The sequence below is a fragment of the Acomys minous genome (genome assembly GCF_964271855.1).
Source record: "Acomys minous genome assembly, chromosome: 17".
NCBI lineage: Eukaryota > Metazoa > Chordata > Mammalia > Rodentia > Muridae > Acomys > Acomys minous.
Genome location: NC_140500.1, coordinates 629,873 through 646,837, shown reverse-complemented (window position 1 = coordinate 646,837; position 16,965 = coordinate 629,873). Strand labels below are relative to the sequence as shown.

General features: G+C 42.2%; 1 protein-coding gene across 10 annotated transcripts in view; it reads left to right on the top strand.

The window, feature by feature from the left end:
- The window catches only part of BICD1 (BICD cargo adaptor 1), a 143,737-nt gene that overhangs the window by 80,739 nt on the left and 46,033 nt on the right, over positions 1 to 16,965 (top strand). For all 10 annotated transcript variants that reach the window (XR_014775952.1, XM_084764842.1, XM_084764841.1 and 7 more), the window contains exons 4-5: positions 165 to 590; positions 15,353 to 16,450. Coding sequence is in view for 9 of the 10 variants with exons in the window: in XM_084764842.1 (XP_084620968.1) it covers positions 165 to 590; positions 15,353 to 16,450 (1,524 nt within the window). In the remaining variant the exon portion in view is untranslated. The remainder of the gene's footprint in view (positions 1 to 164; positions 591 to 15,352; positions 16,451 to 16,965) is intronic.

The window sequence follows — 16,965 nt, the reverse complement described above, 5'->3', positions numbered from 1 at the left end:
GTGTTTGTATCTGTGTATTACTATAAGAATGTAGTATGTACTTTTTTATTATTTATTTTTTAGACTGTTATACTTTTCTTAATCATTAAGTCCACTAATGTGTTTAATAGGAATTCTTTTTAAGGCCCACATTTTAGTTTTATGAATCTTCTTTATCCTAACAGGTTGAGTATGAAGGCTTAAAGCATGAAATTAAGAGGTTTGAAGAGGAAACAGTGCTACTGAACAGCCAGCTGGAAGATGCCATTCGACTGAAAGAGATCGCAGAGCATCAGTTGGAAGAAGCCCTTGAGACTCTGAAAAATGAGAGAGAGCAGAAGAACAGCCTGAGGAAGGAGCTGTCCCAGTACATCAACCTTAGTGAGAACCACATCAGCATCTCAGTGGATGGGCTCAAGTTTGCTGAGGACGGGAGCGAGCCAAACAACGATGACAAGATGAACGGACATATCCACGGGCCTCTTGGGAAACTGAATGGAGACTATCGTACGCCCACCTCCAGGAAAGGAGAGTCCCTACACCCCGTGTCTGACTTATTCAGTGAGCTCAACATTTCAGAAATTCAGAAGTTGAAGCAGCAGCTTATTCAGGTGAGAGCCTCATTTAAATATTCAAGAATGAGTTTCATGGTGACGGTGTGTAGCGTGGTGTTTAGTTAACTTGGTTCTGGGGGTAGAGGAAGTGTATGCTTCTTTCTGCCTCGGGTACTGGGATTTAAAGGGAAAGTAATACATAAGTGTATCAGTAGACCCTTCTCTGCCTTTATTGAAAATAGGAAAGCAAAGCAAAAACTCAGATGTCCTTCATGGGAATAAGGTACCACCGCTTGCTGGGAACAGGTGGTAAGAATCTGGTTGGGCAGCCGGCCCGTGGTGGTGCACACCTTTAATCTCGGCACTCAGGAGGTAGAGGCAGGTGGATCTCTGTGAGTTCAAGGCCAGCCTGGTCAATAGAGCGAGTTCCAGGACAGCCAAGGCTACAACAGAGAAACCCTGACTCGGGAAAGAAAAAAAGGATCTGGTTAGAGTGAAGTGGCAGCCTTGTCTGAAGCCCTGAGTTCAAGGCCACCTGTGTGACACAGCGAGACCCTGGCTAGTAATCAAGAAAGAGGGGCCACTACATTGTATGGCTAAAGTTTTTACTGTGACTAAGACAACGCAGACAGAAACAGGAGCAGACTGGACATGACCAAGGCTATCTGTGAGAGAAGGGAGAGTGACATAGGAAGAAAGCAAGAGAGTAGCAAGAGGGAGAGAGAGGATATGAAAGAATACTAGGTTATAGGGAGGGAAGTGTGTAAAGAGGACTTGAGAACAGAGTCTGAGGGAGGCTGGAGGCCACAGTGGGCTTTGACACGCAACTGCAGGTGTATGTTAATGGAGCCATGTGTCTTTTTGGCCAGAGGTATGGAAACCAGTTTCACAAGTTCCTAAGGAACGCCAGCTCTTATCTTATGACCATAAATTCTCCCATGGTGTAGGCTGAGATCATTTCTGGATATTTGGACAGTCTGAGACCTAACATTAAGCGTTTAAGTCTATTTCTAAAGGAGAAAGTGGCTTTCCTCCCAAAGCTAATCTCAATGAATATTTTATTTTTAATTATAACCTTCCTATATTACAGAGTAAATTATTCAGATTTAGTTAGTCAGTGTTAAACCTGAGAATCATGAGGAGAAAAGACCAAGTCCACAACTGTCCAATTAAAGCAAGCTGTATGCTGGAGTGTGTCCTGGACTGGCCAGTCTGGCTGTCTCACTCTGAATCTGGATTTGAGAGAGCAGCCCCTGCTGGCCTCTTGAAGCCCCTTTTTGTAGGCGAGACAGCGTGTTCACAGGGGCAAAGAATAGGCTGTTATACATTGTTAGAAAGATGATGAAAGAGAAGGACACACACCATGTGGATGGGGTCGCAAGCAGTTTACATCAGACGTAAGAAGCAGGAACGCATTCTTAGTTACAGATAGAAACCTTCACTTGCACAAACAACACAGAACAATCAGGGACTTATTCCTAACTGTTTTTTAAAATTTAAAATTTTAAGATTTATTTATTTGAATGCTCTATCTGTATGTACTATCTGTATGCCAGTAGAGGGCATCAGATGGCAGTAGAGATGGCTATGAGCCACTGTGTGGTTGCTGGGAGTTGAATTCAGAACTGCTGAAAGAGCAGACAGTGCTGTTCACTGCTGAGTCATCTCTCCAGCCCCTTCTTAACTGTTTTAACTGTAAGCAGAACTCTTAACCTGCAAGGTATTTTTTTCCTGTTTTGGTTAAATTCCAATGTATATTTTTCCTGTTTTGATCTCACACCATTTATAGAAGTATATTGAAAAGAGAACACATTTTATTCATCTAGAAATCTTGACAGCAGGCTTCGGTAGTGGGCATCTCACTTAGTGTTATATGTTGGGGGTGGCTTTTCTGGCTGGTCCCAAGCTCTAGAAATAAAGACTCATGGGACTCAAAATATTATTTACAAATATCTTGGCCATATGGATAGGCTCTTCTCTGACTGGCTTATAACTTAACCTATTTATACTAATCTACATTTTGCCACGTGGCCTATTACTTTGGCTCAGGCATAATGTATCTGTTCTCCTCACATCCTACCTGTTGGATCTACTGTGCCTGCCTCTCTCCCAGGATCCTTCCTGTCTTCCAGATGTCTCACCTTCTATTTCCCACCTCAGTTATAGGGCATGAGCTTCGTTTCTTACTTTTATAGACAGGTATTGCATCCTATAGTACACAAGATATCCTCTCAACAGTTATAGAGCATAAACGAGAAAATAACATCCAGTAGTCAAAAATGGGTAAAAAGTGAGTTGCCTTCTTCTGGTACACAAGATGACAAGTGTATTCCCAGCACTGGAGCCTCACCATGAGCTAGTATGAGTAACTAATGGTCATAAAGCCGAGGAGTCTTGGCCTATGAAATATCTGCAAGCTGCGGGGCTTTGAGTGGTGGGACAATCTCTGGTTGCTGTTAGGGTCAGAGTCTTACTGGGGCTAGTTTTTAAAAAAATGTATTCCTTATTTGCCTAGTTCTGCTCATCTCCCCATGCTCCCATATCCACTCTTTGCCCTTGAAATCTCCACTGCCACAAATAAAACAACCAACTGAGCAGCAGCAACAACAAAGCATAGAAAACGTGTCATCATGGAAGCTGTAGTATGTCACATTGTGCCTCACAGCACATCCCTCTGGTCACACATTGCGATGTGTCATTGGTCTGGTACGAGGTCTCTGGCTTCTGTGACACCATCAATATTGGATCCTCATCGGGGCTCCTTCTGATTGTTGTTGCCCTGTGTCATGGACATCCTGCAGCTTTGGATCAGCAGGACTCACAACAGTGGGCCTTTCACACAACCCAACCATCTGCAGATGATACAGATTTTGAGGTGGGCCAGTTCAGATTTGGGCCTGGGTGGTAGCTGAGCAGGTCAGCCCGCCAGCTCTCCTTTATCTGCACCACCACCAGGGTGCGCTCTCCAGCACTGTTCCAGCTAGGCCATTCAGGGCTACCATCAGCAGGGGGCAGGGCCAGCTCTGCTGCTCTCATGACCCAGGGCCAGCTCTACCAAGCTCTTCCTCTTGGGACTGGTTCACGTGCATCCCACTCCCCATTGCCCCGAGTAGCTCTCATGTGCTATCCAGGAGAAGTGTTCTCCAGAGTGCTGCATCCGGTGAGGGGCCTGGGCCAGTTATGCATACACAGCCCCTGGGCATTCGTGTGGTGCCTGGTGGCTCTTCTGACCAGGAACATCCCCGTGTTCTTTACAGTGATGATATGAGCCACAGACATTTACACTGATACCCACCGATCTCCACCACTGCTGCATAGCCACTGACTCAGACCCAGCCCTCAGTGGCGGCTCAGGCTGGATCTTCACTGTTGCCCCAGGTGGCAGGGCTGGCCACTCATAACAGGCTGATTCTCTCCTCCAGTTTCACCTCTTTGCGTAATGCTCAAGCCGCTCCACTTCTCTTTCTATCCCATTTGGCCACCACATATTCTCATGTTGTGATGGCTCCCTCTGCAGGCTGGCCAAGAGGCTGGCAGCCCCTGGGTGACATCCTCTATCATCGGTGGTGCTGTGTGGTGTGGAGACAAGCAGTGTCTATGGTCTGCCTGTGCCATGAACTGGAGGGCAGGTCTGTGGCTAGCATGGCAGTCTGCAGGTCTCTGTCTTCCTCCTCATGTGCTGCACTGCCTGGATTTGATTTGATTTTTATGTGTCCTAGGCATAAGACAGCTTTGGGCATCAAGTCATGTATCAAACTGGGATGAACAAAGGACTGCCATCTGCTCTGCTCTTGTCTTAGAGCATCTTGTCTAAGAGGTGTCTCTTTGCCTATTGCCAGAGGATACTGGGACTAGTTCTTCCTATTTTTAATTAATTAATTAATTATTAGTTCACTTTAATTTTCATCACAGCCTTACTCCCTCCTCCCCTCCCAGTCTCCCCCTCATGCACACCTACCCACATTCCCTTTCTCCTTAGAGAAGTGGACCCCCCCCCCCCACCATAGGTACCAACCTGCTCTGGAACATCAAGTCAGAGCATGACTAGGCGCATCCTTTCTCACTGAGGCCATACAAGGTAGCCCAGCTAGAGGGAAGGGATGCAAAGGCAGACATCAGAGTCTGAGACAGCCCCCACTCTAGCTGTTAAGGGGTCCACATGAAGACCAAGATGCACATCTGCTACATATGTGCAGGGGGCCTGGGTCCAGCCTATGCATGTGCTTTTCTTGGTGGTTCAGTCTCTTTGAGCCCCCATTGGCTCAGGTTAGTTGACACTGTAGGTCTTCTTGTGGTTTCCTTGACCCCTCTGGCTCCCTCAATCCTTCTCCTGCTCTTCCACAAGACTCCCTGAACTCAGCCTATTGTTTATCTTTAGGGCTCTGCATTGATTTCCATCAGCTGCAGGATGAAGCCTCTCCGAGGACAGTTAAGCTAGGCTCCTGTCTACAAGCATAGCAGAGTATCATTAATAGTGTGAGGGGTTGGCTCTTTCCCATGGGATGGGCCGGACATTGGTTGACCATTCCCCCAATCTCTGCTCTGTCTTTATCCTTGCATATTTTGTAGGTAGATAAATTTTGGGTCAAAGATATTGTGGGTGGCTTAGTGTCCCCACTCTTCCACTGGAAGTCCCAACTAGTTATAGGAGTCACTTCAGGATCCATATCCCCACTGCTGAGAGTCTCTGCTAGAGTCACTGCCTTAGACTCCTGGAATCCTCTCCATCCCCCACCCATTTCTGTTCTCTCTCCCTTCTCTTCCCACAACTGGCCCCCTAAACTCCGTTACCCTCTTCACCCCCTCTCACATCCAATTCCCTCCATCCTCCACCTCCAGCGCTCATTTTATTTCCACTTCTAGGTGAGAGTAGAGCATCCTCCCCTGGGCGACCCTCCTTGTTACTTAGGTTCTTTGAGTCTGTGGAGCATAGCATGGTTATCTTGTAGTTTATGGCTAATATCCACTTATAAATGAGTAGCTAGGTACCATGCATGTCTTTCTGGGTCTGGGTTGCTGCACTTAGGATGATACTTTTTAGTTCCACCCATTTGCCTGCAAATTTCATGATTTCCTTGTTTTTAATAGCTGAGTAGTATTCCATTGTGCAAATGTGCCACAGTTCCTTTATCTCTTCTTCAGTTGAGGACATGTAGGTTGTTTCTAGCTAGTTTTTGTCTATTACAAATAAAGCTACTATGAACATAGTTGAGAAAATGTCTTTGTGGTAGGGTGGAGCATATTTTGGATATATGCACAGGAGTTGTATAGCTGGGTCCTGAGGTAGAACTATTCCTAGTTTTCTGAGAAAGCACCAGATTGATTTCCAAAGTTGTTGTCCAAGTTTTCACTCCCCACAGCAATCGAGGAGTGTTTTTCCCTTTCTCCACATCCTCACCAGAATGTTCTGTCACTTGAGTTTTTGATCTTAGGCATTCTGACAAGTGTAAGATGGAATCTCAGAGTCATTTTGATTTGCATTTACCTGATGATTAAGGATGTTGAACATTTGTTTAAATGCTTCTTGGCCATTCGATATTCCTCTCTTGAGAATTCCCTGTTTAGTTCTGTACCCCATTTTCAAATTGGGTTATTTGGTTTCTTGGTGTCTAATTTTTTGATTTCTCTGTAAATTTTGGATATTAGCCCTTGCTCTGATGTAGAGCTGGTGAAGATATTTATTCTCATACTGTAGGCTGCTGTTTTGTCTTATTGAGAGTGTCCTTTGTCTTAGAGAAGCTTTTCAATTTGAAGAGGTCCCATGTATTAATTGTTCATCTTAGTGCCTGAGCTGTTACTGTTCTTTTTAGGAAGTTGTCTCCTTTGTCTTAGAGGAGCTTTTTCAGTTTCAAGAGGTCCCAGGTATTAATTGTTGATATTAGTGCCTCAACTGTTAGTGTTCTTTTCAGTAAGTTGTCTCCTGTACCAATGCATTCAAGGCTATTCCCCAGTTTATCTTCTATTAGATTTGCCCTATTCAGCTTTATGTTGAGGTCTTTGATCTACTTGGACTTAAATTTTGTGCAGGGTGATAAATATAGATCTACTTGCATTCTTCTGCATGCATACATCCAGATAGACCAGAACCATTTGTTGAAGATGCTTTATTTTTTTCCATTGCATGGTTTTGGCTTCTTTGTCAAAAATCAAGTGTCTGGATCTTGATTTGATATCATTAATTAACGTCTCTGTTTTTATGCCAAACCATGTGGTTGTTATTACTATTGCTCTGTGTGCAAGTTGAAATTGGGGATGGCGATACCACCAGAAGTTCTTTTATTGAACAGGATATATAATATATTAATTTTGAAAGCAATCATTATTCTTCTAGAACAGATTCTTTAGGCTCTGAGTGAAAAGCATGTCCCTCTTTTCTATATTCTTTTAGAGTCTCTGAAATAAATCTTCATTATTTGAATTGTAGAGCCACAAGATCACATTAAAAGAGGTGCTGGGTGTGGGGCAGGGTGGGGGGAAGAGGGCAGGCTGTATGAGGCATCATCCCTAGCCTTGAATAATGTGTCTTAATGGAGAAGAAAAATTTGCTATGGGAAACTAGATGTCAGTAAGCAGCTGTTCCACATTCTGTCTATTGCTCTGAAGTTTACAGTTGTATCCTTTTCCAGTAAAGCCTTCAATAGATTCACTTTAGTCATCTTCCCTTACAGGAAAGGCCTGGTGTTTAAGACCAGCATGTTGGGTGACATTGTTCAGTTGTCACTACTGGCTGGGGCCCCTGTAGCTTTACTGTATTATACAGGGCTTAACAGATGACATGAATTTTAGCTAGGATAATTTTTAGGTACAGTGGGAAGTATGATAATATCTTATGGCTTATGATATTATGTTATATAATCTCAAAATTGAAGTTCTTGTAAACAACCATCTGAGAACTCTCGTTTCAAACATCCTTTCCCTATGAAGTAGAGTTTAATGTGCCTCTTTGTAGCTAGTTCAGCTCCACGTGTGGAAATTCTCCATGGCTCTTCACAAAGAGTCCCCACACACATAATGATCATTAATAATAGACTATTAGCAATCATTTTAAGATTTGCTCATCTATTTAAATTTTCCATTGACAAAATGGGTAAAGCTAATTGGCTACTCCTTAGCAATTGAGTGGGGAGAACTTATCAGATTCTATTCTAAAAACCATTCTGCCCAAGGAAGCCTCATCATGCTGGCTCTTGGAATAGCCACACTTCTCACATGATAATTAAAATTATGTGTGCCAAAGTTGTGTGATATTGGCAAGTACCAGAGCTCACAGAAGGTCTAATTTAGTTATCCAGTCATCTTGGTTGGGGAAACATCAGAACTAGAAACCAAAGGCTTGATGTCTTCCAAGTGAATTCAATAACACATTATTAAGATGTCATAAAACTGGCGAGATATAAATGATTATGAGGTCAAACTGCACGACAGGTAAACAGTCTGTGTGACTAATACTACTGGGCATGTATAGCATACAGCATGAACACTATGTTTGGAAGTTCTGATTGCTATTATGCAATCAATAGTATTATGATAAAAATATAATAAGACAATTGTCAGTTTTATGTAAACAGGTCTTTAAAAATGTCCTTAATAGTTAATAATAGATTCACTATCCCCAGATTCCTCTCATTAAAAGTGAATGGATCAAATAAGATGGAAACTCTTCATTCTGTTTTGTTGAGAAGAGTAGTGAGATTTGTTGGACATGTCATGATATTCACAAAGCACTGAGGTTTATGCAAGATGTTATTGAAAACAAAATAGACTCAAGGTTATGGGTCATCCCTACCCCAGTGTCACTCTTGCTTACATTTCAGATGTTTTCTTGAACTTGAGGGAGTAATGACATGCAGGCCAGTATCACTGTCAGTTCTGTACTGTCTCATTTAGTCATGTGAGAATAGGGCTATTACACAATATGTGCTATGTGTGTACTGGGGCAGCTTAGAAAGCACAGCTTTCATCTCCACAGAGGATATGCCAAGGGCTGAACCTGGGCTTTAGCACCGTACAGCATCTCTCCTGCTTCTTGTGGGTGCAGTACCTACTCAGAAGCGTTTGACGGTTGATGACTGGTCAGGATGGAGGGACTTCCCAGAGCTCTGGGGATTATTACTGTATTTTTAAATCAAAGCAACATCTACAAGGATGATCAGTTTCTTTTCCTGGCCCTTGCTTCTTTGCGCCATCCATACTCATCCATTTTTAGATCCTCAGGACATCCTGTCCTATATGCTTTGGCTTTTGCTGTCTGACACCTTCCCTCATCCTCAGCCACACCCTAAAGCTTAGCTCCAACCTCCCTGACACTGGGACCTGATGTGACGCCATCACTGCCTCCCGCACACAGAGAGACTGAATTGGCCTTTAAAACCTCTCAGTCTTCTTTGCATTTTCTTTCCCTAGAACTAGAGGCTTTAAAAATCATTGTACTAGTTATTTGTCTTGTTTCTGTGACAAAATACTTGACAGGAAGCAATAAGGAAAGAAAGGTTTATTCTGGGTTGCAGTTTGAGGGGTACTTTCCATCACAGGAGTGAAGGCGCTGCACTCACTAATTAAATGTCTTCTGACATTGGTACTCAAAAAGTGAGGAGAACTCATGCTGTGCTAAGCTCGCTTTTACCAGTTTATTCAGTCCAGGACCTAGACATGGAATTATATCATCCACACTAAGAAGTCTTCTCAACTAACCTAATCTAGATAATCCCTCACAGATATGTGCTGATGCTTGTCTTTTCATTGGTCATAGATCTAGTAAAGCTGACAATCGATGTCAACCATTGTAACCATCATACGTTTAGTTATTACCTTTCTCTCTGTGATCAGTAAAGAAAAAGTAATCTGTTTTTCCTAGTGCAATCCTTCTACCACCTGGCACTGAAGACACACAATATATACTTAAAATATATTCCTTGAGGAGGTGAGTAAATGGGCTCTAGTTCTCTCTCACTGCAGTAGAAACTTAAAATGGGAAGGACTATGCTTAATTGTCACTGTGGTGGTTTGAATGAAAATGCCCCCATAGGCTCATATGTTTGGATGTTTGCTTCCTGGTCTGTGGAACTGTTTGGGAAGGATTGGGGGCTGTGGCCTTGGTAAAGGTGATGGATCATGGGAATGGACTTTGATATTTCAAAAGCCCATGACATCCTCAGCTAGCTCTTTCTGACTCTTGCTATTTTACCTGAGGTAGGCTTTCAGCCACTGCCCCAATGCAGTGCTGCCTGCCTACTGCCATGCTCTCTGACATAGCGGACAAGTGCTCTAACCCCCTGGAACTTTTAGCCACACATTAAATGTTTTCGTTAATTAGTTGTCTTGGTCATGATGTTTTGTCACAGCTGAAAAATAACAAAGACAGACGTGTGGTTTTAATTATTCTCCAGTTACGTCTGTACACTAACTGGAAACCTGTAACAAATTACCAAATAAACATTTAAAAAATTTAAGGTAATCATAGTTTACTTTTATATCTACACAAGATATTTCTGACTTCCATTATTGTTTCTCTTTTCTGTGTGCCCCTATTTTAATATCTTATGTAAAAAGAAGGCATTTTTCCACAGCTAAAACCAAATGTTCTTCCTTACTAACCATACCACACACTTCATTAAAATGTATTTTACTAAAGTCTTATCAGTGTTGAAGGATGTCATCCACAAATCACAAATCATGCCCCTGCCCCCGTGTCTCTTCTGGGTCTTCCTGCCTGTAAGTGGCTTCCCTCATTTCTGCTTCCCTTCTCAATCCCGGGTAGGTATTGGTTCATGGTACATAATGTGTTCCACCATGTGTTCTTCTGAGAGTTTCCAGAGACGTGCACAAAAGTTACCAGCTTTGGGTTGGGAGCCACACAGGATAGTGTCTTTCACATCACCAACTTTGGGGCTTCTGGTAAGGATTCTCATCTATTCCTTCATAACACACTGTTTGGGAGAAAAACACTGTGCAGCCCCCAGCTCAGGAGTGGGAGGCACCACACCTTTTTGATGTGAATCATTTGCACTGACTTTTTAATATTCTTTAATTCTTCTATATCAATATTTGTCTATAGCCAATGATTTGTTTGTTTACCTAATTAGTTGGGTCAATATGAACTCATGGATATTTATTTTCTAGTTTGGATTATAATTCAATATAACATTTTCCCATACTTAACTCAAAGTTTTCCATTTCTGAACAATGATTTTTAAAACAAAATATATGGTGCCCCATATTTGACCATATCCCCTGGAGGGGGAGGCCTGGTGGCACTCAGAGGAAGGTCAGCGGGCTACCAAGAAGAGACTTGATACCCTATGAGCACATACAGGGGGAGGAAGTCCCCCTCAGGAACAGTCATAGGGGAGGGGAATAAGGGGAAAATGGGAGGATACAAGGGATGGATAACCATTGAGATGTTACAAGAATAAATTAATAAAAAATTTAAAAAAATAATAAAAAAAGGTACAATGGAAGACTAATCACAATTATAATAATTCAATATACTGCCTATCAAAAAAATGTAATCACTCTCTGTCTCTCTGCCTCTCTCTGTCTCTGTCTCTGTCTCTGTCTGTCTCTCTGTCTCTGTCTCTGTCTCTGTCTCTGTCTCTGTCTTTCTCTCTCTCTCTTTCCCTCTGTGTGTGTGTGTGTGCACATACATGTATGTGTCTTTGTGTATCTCCCACATGTTTGCTGGTGGTACTTGTGCAGGCTGGAGCTGGGGTTTCAGGAGGTTATGAGCACCCTCACATGGGTTCTGGGAACCAAAAAAAGTATGATGAGCCATGCCTTTGATCCCAGAACTCAAGAGGCTGGAGCAGGAAGGTCACTAATTTGAGGCCATCCTGGCCTACATAGTAGCTAAATCTTACCTCAAACAAAACAAAATAAAAAACAAAATTCCTAATGTTAATTTTTTTATTCAGTTTTAAGGAAGCTTAATCTAAGCTATCTTTGTTAAAGTTTTTGAAACGTAAAGCAATGTCTCTTGCAGAGCTCAGTGATAACATACAATTTACTTTCATAGCACAAATCCTTGGAATTAAACTGTCAGAGAAAATTAATACTTTATTATTTTCAAGATTTATTTATTATATATGTGTATGCTTGAGTGTACGTTTGTACCATGTGCATGCAGTGCCTGTGGTAACAGAAGAGGGCAATGAATGCCCCAGAACTGGGGTTATATACAGTTGTGAACCACCACGTTGGTATTGCGAACTGAACGCTGGCTTTCTGAATGAGAAACCAGTGCTCTTAACCCCTGGATTATCTCTCCAGTCCTAAAGACAACACTTTAAATGAAAACTTTAAGATACATCAGTAACCAGAACATTTAAAACAATATTTTGTGATCAAAGAATTTAACTGTTTTTTAAAAATCAAGGCCTTGCAAATGTAATCTTTAGTACCTGAGCAAATAACTTTTAGTTTCTTTATAGTTCTCCGTCTGTGTACTAGAAAGACGCCCATTCACTTGTTGAACTTGTAATTATAATTTCTCCATCCTCCATACTTTCTTTCACCATTTCTAACATATCTATCTATCTATCTATCTATCTATCCTCTTTTGACAACCATGCTTGTATTTTCCCCAGGCCTTTCTTTTTCATCAGTGTCTGGCTAATTCTGTGAAATTCATAATCCCTTAACTTCGGTGGCTCTTCTGTTTCCCCTTCCTTCCTTCCTTCCTTCCTTCCTTCCTTCCTTCCTTCTCCTTTCTCCCTCCCTACCCCCTCTTTCTTTTTCTTTGGTTCTTCTGTCTTTTTTCTTTATCCAAATTATCTTCAGTTTCTGCTTTAATATCATTACCATTGAGCTTATTTGGGGACATTGCCTTTTCACTTTCCATCACTTTTGCCTTTATTAGAAAAGTTGATTTTTATTTTGCACATAATTTACACAACTCTTAAATCTCCCCATCATGTGGTTATAGTTGAAATGATGAAAAAAAGGAGTGGAATGAATTTTTTTCTGAGAGTTTATTCTAAGTAATTTCCTTTATGAAGGCATGTGAGAATTTGGACCACCAAATAGTCTTGCAAATATTTCTTCTTCCTTATAACCACCATTTGCCAAAGAAACATCTGTAGCCTGAATTTTAATGGAATCCTGTATTTGTTGGTGAGCTTTGTCATGGTCCTTTTCAGTTAAAGCCCAGATCCTCAGGGCTGATGTCAAGGGTGTTGTATGTATGTTCATCTTTTCCATATATGTTCAGTTATCAATTGTCAAGTTGTAAGACTGGGTTGTCCATGAAAAATGACTTTGGCGCTGTAGGTCATAGGAGAGGGGAGTCGTCAGTGTCAGAGAAAGTCACAGAAGAATTTGAGCATCTAGTTTTCAGTTACAGTCTCAACCTCCACCATCAGATCAACACCCACCTTGTCTCAGAGACCCCTAACTGCACTTGGCACCCCAGTAGTTTTTGGCATTCAGGCTCTGGGACGTGTCTATGTCTTTCTCCTTACAGGTTTCAGATCTGCATCTTTCTGTAGGTGCCATGGTTTCATACTTCCTGAGTGCAAATCAGCAGCTGCGGAGACAGCTTCCTGCCTAATAAAAATGCGGATTATTTTTCCTTTCTTCTCTTAACACGAGTCGTATGTTTTCATTAAATGTAACTGTGTTCATTAAAAAAAAACAAGCCATCAACAAAATAAAAATTTCTATGACATTTAATGCTACTGATAGCTATCGTGTACTGTTTATTTTTAGTATAAAATACAACTGTCAAGAAAAAAATTCCCAGCTCCACACATAAGGTGGAACAGTAGGTATAGAGAGAGAGTCAGTGACTGTTGCTAGTCACTACAGAAGAACGCACCGAGTCTACATGGATTGTGGTTTACCCTCTCGGGGTCCCTGCTGGGCAGCCTGCGTCCAGCACTTTTCGCCTCCTGGCGGGAACGGATGGATCTAGATATCAAAGGATCTAGATAGCTCATGGGCAGTTAGAGCGCTTTTGGCTTGAGCACAAAGCCAGGTTTCCACAAGCAGACAGGGGGAGACTGCGCTCCTGGCCAGTGCTTCCCCAGTGGCTTGTGGATTAGGGACAGAGCAGGGGTCGCAGCTTCTCCGGGAAGGCAGGGAGCGAGAGTTAGGGTTAGGCCAGCTCCTTTTAGAATGAGTCCACAGGGGCTGGGAACTCGGTGCCCCACAAGTGTTATAGCTCCGTTTGGTTCCTCTGTCGCGCCTGGCATGATAGAGGATTCAGACAGATGCCTTAAACATGTGGGCGGTCAGGGCGAGATGCACTCTCTGGGAGCCCTTCTCCAGCGTTTGGCAGCTTTTGGCTTAGGGCTTGCCCCAAATGGAACCGGTGACTCCCAGCATGGGGAGAAGCCCTGGGAGCCCAGCGAATCTCAGGATCCCTTCCCAGAGTGACTCAGACAGTCCTATGAAGTGAGGAGTCTAAGGTAACTTTGCTTGTGAATTAGGGAGCTATAAACCCTGGGAAGTGAGGATGAATATGTCTGATTTGCTAGGGCTGAAGGAACCAGGATTCCACATCTGCATAGGAAAACAGTACTTTATTGTCCTATGTGTGAGGGCATGGTGCCAGGGGCATAATTAAAGACTGTTTCTTAGAGTCTAAGATCTCAGCATGGGGTGAGGTATTTTCTGGAACTCCCTGTGCCTGTTATCAGGAAAAGTGGGGCTTGAATTTTTTATGTGACATCTCCAGATCAGGTGGGGGTGAGAGGCCCGGCTGAGAAAGGGAGTCTGTTTTCAAAAGCCTGAGCATGCAGAATTGTCTATACGGAGAAGACCAGACCTCAACCTTAACTAGCAGAGCCCTACAACGTATAGAGTTTAAATAACGACACTCAAAATGTGTAGTCATTTTAAGCTTTGAAGTACTTTACATTTACTTCAAGGAACAACGACTTAAATAGTTCAAGCCACTGTTTGTTGAAATCCAAATACAGTTTAAGGCACTCTAAAGTCTAATATAGTGCTGAAGTTTTATGAAAATTATCTGAAATTTATTACACTTGTTTTTTATTAGAACAACATGAATTGTTTAGGGCAAACAGAATAGATGCATATCTGTCTATCTATATCTGTCTGTCTATCTATCTACCTATCATATATCTATTTAAAAATATATGTAAAATATGTAAAATTCAGGTGCCATCCCCTGTTGAATGATTTAATACTACATAGAACAAAAAGGGAGAACAGATGTCCTGTTGATTTTTTTTTCCTGGAGTTTCTATAATGAAGAAAGTGGTAGATTTTAGAAAATGTTATATTAAATACAAGCAAATTACAAAACAGACTCCAAACTGTTTGAATATATTATCTCATTTATCAAGACATTTTACCCCTACAACAAGCATGAGAGACATCCAGTATATTTTGTTTTGATTAAACTTTATAAAAAGGCTTTTCTAGAAGAATATGCTATTTGAAAAAAACCTCAGTTTATTTAAATAGTGCTTAAACTTTAAGGGAACTCATTTAGTTTTCAAAGGAAAAGTAATACAGAAGTCTCCAAATGTATCATCTATCTATCTATCTATCTATCTATCTATCTATCTAATTTACTGAGATAATAATGCCAATAACAGGATAATTAGATTTTTTTCTAGTTCCTTTATGAAAAATTCAAATGCATTGGTTTCCTTTGAATTCCATACTATGAACTGGGTATTTTTAAATTGACTTACCAGAATCTCAAATAAGGACACATTTGAATTTAATTTGAAATAATGGGAGTGTTGGCTCTGTTGTGGGTGTTTTAAATGGGTGCGTGTCGGTCCAACTGCATTGATTTCATTGTTGGCTTTGCACTGAAGTCATTCAGATATTGCCTTCTGCCATTGCAGGTGGAGCGGGAAAAAGCTATTCTTCTGGCCAACCTGCAGGAGTCACAAACCCAGCTAGAACACACCAAGGGGGCGCTGACAGAGCAACACGAGCGAGTACACCGGCTCACAGAGCACGTCAACGCCATGCGGGGCCTTCAGAACAGCAAGGAGCTCAAGGGTGAGATAGACTGTGAGAAAGGCCGGAACTCAGCAGAGGAGGCCCACGACTATGAGGTGGATATCAATGGCCTGGAGATTCTTGAGTGCAAATACAGAGTGGCCGTCACTGAGGTCATTGACTTGAAAGCAGAAATTAAGGCCTTAAAAGAAAAGTATAATAAATCTGTGGAAAGTTATACAGAAGAGAAGACCAAATATGAGAGTAAGATCCAAATGTATGATGAGCAAGTGACCAACCTGGAGAAGACATCTAAAGAGAGTGGCGAGAAGATGGCCCACATGGAGGAGGAGCTGCAGAAGATGACCGGCTTAGCCAATGAGAATCACAACACCCTCAACACAGCCCAGGACGAGCTGGTGACGTTCAGTGAGGAGTTAGCCCAGCTTTACCACCATGTGTGTCTATGTAACAATGAAACTCCCAACAGGGTCATGTTGGACTACTATAGGCAAAGCAGAGTTACCCGAAGTGGCAGCCTCAAGGGGCCTGATGATCCCAGAGGGCTTTTGTCTCCAAGGTTATCCAGGAGGGGGGTGTCATCCCCAGTAGAATCACGGACATCATCTGAACCAGTTTCCAAAGAAAACACAGAGACTTGTAGTAAAGAGCCAAGTCCAACTAAGACACCCACGGTCTCTCCTGTCATTACTGCCCCACCATCATCTCCAGTTTTGGATACAAGTGATATCCGCAAAGAGCCAATGAATATCTACAACCTCAATGCCATAATCCGGGACCAAATCAAGCATCTGCAGAAAGCAGTGGACAGGTCCTTACAGCTGTCTCGTCAAAGAGCAGCAGCCCGAGAGTTGGCTCCCATGATTGATAAGGACAAGGAAGCCTTAATGGAAGAGATTCTTAAGCTGAAGTCCTTGTTGAGCACTAAACGGGAGCAGATTGCCACCCTGAGGGCAGTGCTGAAAGCCAACAAACAGGTAATATGCTTTTGCTGATGGGAAAACATACTAGTAAGAGCCCTTCTTAACCAATTTATTTCTTTAATTTTGTTTCCTTAATTTTAGTGCTAAGATAAGCATTCAAATTCCTGGCCAATAGAGCAGCAAAACAAAGTACATTCCAATGCCAATCAGAATATAGTATGTGTAAGGGACCAGTGAAATAGCCTAGTGATACAGGTGCTTGCTGCCAACCTTATGACCTGCGTTCAATCCTCAGACCTCATATGTTGGAAGAAAAGAACCAACAAGTTGTCCTCTGTCACAAATGGGCTATGGCACTCATATTCTCTCTCTCTCTCTTGCACAGAAAATAACAAATAAGTAAATTACTATAAAAAACAAATTGAAGTGGTTGAGGTATAAGAGCAGTTGTGTCCAGGTAGGCAGCAGGTGGTGAGGATAAAAACCCAGCTGCAGGTAAATCCCAGAGACCCAGACAGTGAGAAGCAGTGGACAGTGAATATGGAAACAGCCCCTGGAGGGTTGTGGGA